Below are 6,623 nucleotides of genomic sequence, written 5' to 3'. Positions count from 1 at the left end.
TATGAGGGTGATATAGAGAAGGTAATAATCAAGGTGATGATCATGAACATGAAGCTATAAACCAAGATGAGGAAGAAGAAGAAGATACTGATCACAATGCAAACCAATATGGTGGTCTTCAACCGTTGGTGACTAGAAACGGTTGTACCATAACAAAACCAAGGTATCTCGACGATTATGTGTTACTTTTAGATCAAGAAATTGAAATAATGTTGCTCATACTAGATGCAAAGCCAGAGAAATATCTTGAGGCTGCACATGTAAGAGAATGAGTTAAAGCTATGGTAGCCGAGGTAGAGTAAATCACAAGAAACAAGACATGGGAGCTTGAGGAGAGACCGCTGGAGTTAAAACTATAGCGTTAAAGTGGATCTACAAGAAAAAAAGAAAGGTGGATGGTACGGGAACAAGTGTTTGCACCAGTAGCACGTCTTGAGACTATACGGCTCTTAATAGTCCTCGCAGCAAAAAACGGTTAGGAATTCATCATCTAGAAGTGAAGAACGCTTTATTGAATGGAGATCTAAAGGAGGTAGTGTATGTTAAACAACTCGAAGGTTATAAAAAGAAAGGAGAAGAGGATCGATTTTATGTATTACACAAGGCTTTGTATGGGTTATGCCAAGCACCAAGAGCTTGGAATATGAAATTCGATCAGGTTATGGAGTAGATGAGATTTAAGAAGTGCATGAAGGATCCATCACTGTACCATAAGAATGAAAGAGGAGACTTATTGCTAATAGCCATTTACTTTGATGATGTATTGTGATGGGAACTTCGCTTAAGGTGATTAACCAATTCGAGGAAGAGGTGTCAAAGAAGTTTGAGATATCAGATCTAGGAAAGCTAACATATTACCTTGGCATATAAGTGATACCCATCAACAGTTTTGAACAACGTCTAGCTATAGATTTTGAATGAAAGGCAGGACAAACACAGGAGAAACGCAGAAAAAAAGGAGATGCAGATTGTTCTGTAATTGAAGCACAATCAAGAAAAAAATTGCAGAACAAATTATAATAATAAAAAACACATATATCTGCATGCAGAATAAGATGTGTGATAAAAAAAGTTGTTCTGCAAATGATGTGAAAAAGAAGCGGGGCAAGAGCAGTAGGCCAATGCATGCCATCTTTACTTTTACTTTCTTTTTTTTCTTCCCTATAAATCCTATTTACTATTTTATTTTATTCTTTCACAAATCAAACAATCATCTCTACTAGTAAATGTTTTTAAAAACACATTGTTTTAATTTTATAAGAAAATTTATGATGAATTTTTGTATTGTGTTAACTAGTTTTCCAATTTTTAGGTTATTTTATTATCTTTAAATAAACAACACTTCTTCAATGTTAACACTAATTGGAAATATTTTTTTTTGTTTTTTCAGTTTTATTTATAATATTTTATACATTTTATAAAATATATTGAAATCACCTGTGTTTATTTCATATTTATTGTATATCAATATTTTTATTTAGTTACTTTGATTCATTTTCAAATTAAACATTAACTATCTCAACATTATATTTTCATAGTTTATTTGATTTATTATATTAAGTAATAATTTATGTTAGACAAAATTAGTTTTAAAATGGATATAAGGAATATATTATTTATTTATATATTTTATTCTATAAATTATTCATTAATTATTATAATATATACTCAGTTTACATATCATTAACTTTAATTTTAAAATAACTATATTTACTATATAAATATATATTTCATAAATAAAAATCATTCTTTTTTTTATCAAAATAATTAAAATCATTCAAAAATCACTATCTATCTGAATATTGTTTTGGGTTCTAGATTTAATGCGGGTGTTTGAGTTTTTTATAGGCTTGGGTATTTATCCGGATCCGATCCAAAAAATGTCATTTCAGATAAGAACCAAGCTGATATTTTTACCCTATTGGTTTCTTGGAACTATGGATATTTTAGAAGTTTTCGATTAGGGGTTTTGGGAATGATTTTGGGTAATGGGTAAAGCTTTAGATTTTCAAAAATATAATTCGGATAATCGGATAAATTTATGGTATTTTTCATGTCATTGGTCAGATTTTCCAATATTTTTTGGGTATTTAAATACTTTCAGGTATTTTTTAGATTTTTTGGTATTTTAAAAGATATTTATAATTACTTAATGACAATTAAATACCAAACATATTTTTTGTTCTTGCATATACATATACGTATTTATATTTTGAAAATTTAAATGAAGAGTTTATTGATACAATAACATATATAAAAAATTCAACATATATTTAAATACAATAATTTATTAACTTGATCTGCATTTGTTCTGTTTGACCTGCATTTCTATTTAATCTGCATTTTTTGATATGCGTTACCCATTCGAAGCCATACTTTCGTTTGTACCATATCTTTTTCTCTCGTTAAATTCTGAAAATTGAAAACTAGTTAAATACATATTAGTGATATATATGATTTCGATTTATTTTTCTTTGGAAATAATAAAAATAAATCAAAATTTAATATATTGGATTTGAAGTTATACCTGAACCGATCCGGAAGCGGGTGGAACCAATTCCGAATACAAACAAAAATTTTACTAACTAGTATTTGGATGTAATTTTTATAACCAAAATATCTGGAATCCGATTCGAAACTGATCTGAAACCGATCCGAATAACGAAAGTCGCAGGCCTACTCAAATTCCACGGTATGATTTATTTAAGGGAAAATTGGAAAAATGGGACACTTTGAACTTTTATTTGTCACAATAGGATTTCTGATATTTTGGACAATTCTGGACATATTTTACCCTTTTTTAATAGAAAAAATAGTAAACTGAATTTTAAAAATGTTAAAAAATATCAACACTATTGGAAACATAAGTATGACAATATATATGTTTAAATTGTTTTTTTTTTTAAATGAATCATATTTTATTTCATCTTCTAGCTACAGTTACAATACTCATTCTGGTCATCTACTTAGTCTAGAATTCGGCTACTAATGTTTATACATAGATATATCTTTGGTATACAACGTAACCTATCTTTTCTTATATATTCTAACCAAAGCTAGGTTACGTTACGTTATAATCAAGAAAGATGTCTTTCTTATACCTTTAGCTTGATTACGACATGTAGCCACAATGCGTTGATATACCCTATCTATATTTGGAGCCATGATGTGGTCTGTCTTTTACCTTATGTGGCGCCTAGGGAAGAATATGTTTCACATCTACTCTACTGTGTTCTGACTTACATAGGTTATACATTCTACAGGAAATCCGAAAAATATGGAAACTTCCATAATCGGTTAAAGATGTTTCCTAAATCTAAACTAAATCTTCCCTAAATATCTCCAAGAATATTTTCTCCCACGTTTTTCTCCTTCTCCCACGATCTTTTGTCGTCGTTCTTTGTGTTTCTCTCTTCTTCATCGACATAATCATCTCTCTTTTCTCTATCAATACAACATGGTTCTAATCTATGTCAAATCGGGTGAATGGATGTGTAGTCGCGGTGATGACTGGAGTTTCGTGGTAGACAAAGAAAGGCGTGGTCGAATGGTAACATTAGCAACTACTACTACGTTGAAGCAGCTCAAGATAATGGTGTGTGAGGATTATGGGGTGGACCATAATGCCATTAATGCCGAGTTCAGTTATTCGTTGTTGAATCAAAAAGGGAATCCTCCTATTATTATCACCAATGATCGGCAAGCATCTAATTTTGTGGGCTATGCAAAGAGGGAATCGTCTACTACCTTGTGTGTGATGTTCTCTGTTTCTGGTGTAAATCAAAAGGAACGAGTCAATATCGATTTGAATAAGGAGCCTTGTGATTCAAGTAATGTTGAGGATGAAGAAGTTCCTGAGATAAATCGAGCAGAGTTTGTCAAGCCGTCAAAGGAGTCTTTTGTTAAAAGAACGAATCATGTCGCTGCAGATGGTTGCGGTCCTTTAAGGAGTGAAAACATTGAACTTTGTCAAAACAATGGAGACAGTGATAAGGATGGTCGAGCTTGGAGAGGAGACTTCGTGAAGAAGGATCAAATTTTCACAAGTAAAGGGGTTCTGAAGGCAACAATGGAAATTTTAGCGATGAAGAATAATTTCGATTACACTGTTATCAAATCCACGAGAAAATGGTGGTATATTCGATGTAAAGATGCATTGTGCAACTGGACTGTGCGTGCAGAAGGAATAGATGGGTCTACATATTTCATGATCAACCAATGTGATGGAAGACATTCATGTGCTCCTTCAAAGAAAAGGAAATTCGGAAAAACAGCATCAGCAAGAACAATTGGGACTCTGATACAACATCGATTTGATGATGCAAACGATGGCCCAAAACCGAATGACATCATTCAATTTATGAGAATGGAGCATAGTTGTGAGATTACTTATTGGCACGCTTGGGAAGCTCGTGAGTTTGCTATTGCAGCTGCTAGAGGTATACCAGATCGCAGTTACTCTAAAATACCAGCATATTTGCATATGATTAAAGAAGCAAATCCTGGTACGCATACTCACTATGAAACTAATGAGAAGGGAAGATTCATGTATCTATTTATGTCATTTGGGCAATCAGTTAGAGGATTCTACAATGCAATGCGAAGGGTGATTGTTGTTGACGGAACTTTTCTGAAAAATAAATACAAAGGGACACTTCTTGTTGCTACTGCTGTAGATGGTAACTCTAATTTGTATCCGATTGCATTTGGGGTTGTTGATTCAGAGAATGACGATTCATGGGGGTGGTTCTTCAGACAGTTGAAAGTGGTTATTGCTGATTGTCAAGACCTAGCTTTTGTCTCAGATAGAAATGCGTCTATTTCTAAAGCTATTGGGACTGTCTACCCTCGATCAGCACATGGAATTTGCATTCATCACTTATTGACCAATGTGGTCTCATTTTTCAAGACAAAAGGATTGACTGCGTTGGTGGAAAAGGCTTCACGGGCATATAGATACACTGAATTTCAAGAACGTATCACCGAAATTTTTGATATGAGTCCTGAGCTTGGAAGATATCTACGGGAGGCTGATGTGCGCAAATGGGCTCGTTCTCTCTTCCCTGGTTCCAGGTATGACATTAGGACCACGAACCCTGCAGAGTCTATAAATTCAGTTCTTAGAATACCTAGAGAATATCCGGTTATTCCTTTGCTTGATAGTATAAGAGAACTGTTGACTCGATGGTTCTATGAGCGTCGCTTGTTAAGCTCAAAGCATCTAGATCCTTTAACCGCTAAGGTGGAGAGAAAGATTGATAGGAGAATTGTGAAGGCAAAAGGATTCCAGGTTTACAAGGTTGACAACTTCAGATCGGTTGTAAAAGGAGACATATATGATTGTCATGTTGATTTGGAAAGAAGAACATGCACATGTGGTAAGTATGATATAGGAAAAATTCCTTGCCGACACGCCATTCCTGCAATTTATTCACGAGGTATGGAAGTATAAACACATGAATACTTGAGAATTATTTATTTTCGGGATTTTCATCATATAGACTTCATATTGATCAAGTTTTTTTTGAGATTGACAGGTATGGAAGTGCACAGATTCACTGACGCCTTATACAGCACTGCAGCGTGGAGAACCGCCTATGCAGATTCCATTAATCCAATAGCAGTTGTAGAGTCAGAATGGAATGTCCCTGCTGAGGTTAAACTTGCAAAGGTTTTACCACCAAAGACAAGAAAGAGTGCTGGTCGACCAGTAAAGAGAAGGTATGAATCAGTAGAAGACAAGATCGCATCTTCTCAAGGATCAAAGAAGAATAAAAAGCATAAGTGTAGCCGTTGTGGAACTGAAGGACACAAGAGAGGAACATGCGATTTACCCATCTAGTTTGTTATGTGTCTGCATCTGTCTCTGTTTTTTTCTTTATTGCTTTTGAAACAATTTGATCTTCTGTTTAAGAACCTATTTGACAATTTGGTATTTGCTAAACTATAGAGACAAATCGATTTATTCTAGTAACAACCAAAGTAATTGCAAAATAATTCGTTTCAGTAGATGATGATCACCTCGAAATAACAAGAAACATGGTCTTAACTTCTTTGAAAATAAGAAACAACAAGTTGAGGAAGCACATAAAAGTAGTTGTGCGCGAAGTCGCTGCCTTTGTTGAACATCATGCATAGATATGGTACAAGAAGACCATCACCAAACAACACACAAACAAAGCTTTTATGCCCCTAAGTTCCCTAATGCATTCCGAGGTCTTCTCTTCGCAATGGCACATTGCATCTTCCATCTCTTGAATTCTACTCTCATGGCGTGTCATCATGGCCTCACCAGCTCTCACTGATTTCTGAAACTCGGAATTGTCAACGAGTAACACGTCAAACAGGTCTTGGAAGTCTTCAATCTCCTCAACAACTGACTTGTCAGTCCATTTGAACAAGTGGGTTTTGTCCTTCATCAGTAACATCCAATACACAATTAGATTGACTAATTCTACTCTCATCGGACAACAACGAGACAGTTATATGATAACATGACTAACCTTTTGAGATCCCAAAGGACAACAATGAAATAATCTTCCCGGATTTTGAATTGTTTTTGAAGTGAAACGATTCACTGCCTCACCGCAATTGCATCTTGTGGGAATTCCCCGTTGTTTCGC

General features: G+C 34.2%; 1 protein-coding gene across 1 annotated transcript; it reads left to right on the top strand.

The window, feature by feature from the left end:
- The first annotated feature begins 2,892 nt into the window (after window positions 1-2,892).
- Window positions 2,893-6,099, top strand: LOC125604820. Its single transcript, XM_048775017.1, has 2 exons — window positions 2,893-5,438; window positions 5,538-6,099. Exons 1-2 carry the CDS (start codon window positions 3,458-3,460, stop codon window positions 5,840-5,842), a joined length of 2,286 nt encoding a protein of 761 aa, XP_048630974.1. The 5' UTR covers window positions 2,893-3,457; the 3' UTR covers window positions 5,843-6,099.
- Window positions 6,100-6,623: the final 524 nt, after the last annotated feature.

The sequence above is a fragment of the Brassica napus genome, unplaced genomic scaffold (genome assembly GCF_020379485.1).
Source record: "Brassica napus cultivar Da-Ae unplaced genomic scaffold, Da-Ae ScsIHWf_629;HRSCAF=925, whole genome shotgun sequence".
NCBI lineage: Eukaryota > Viridiplantae > Streptophyta > Magnoliopsida > Brassicales > Brassicaceae > Brassica > Brassica napus.
Note: the sequence above shows the minus strand (reverse complement) of the source record. Positions and strands in the feature narration are given on the sequence as shown.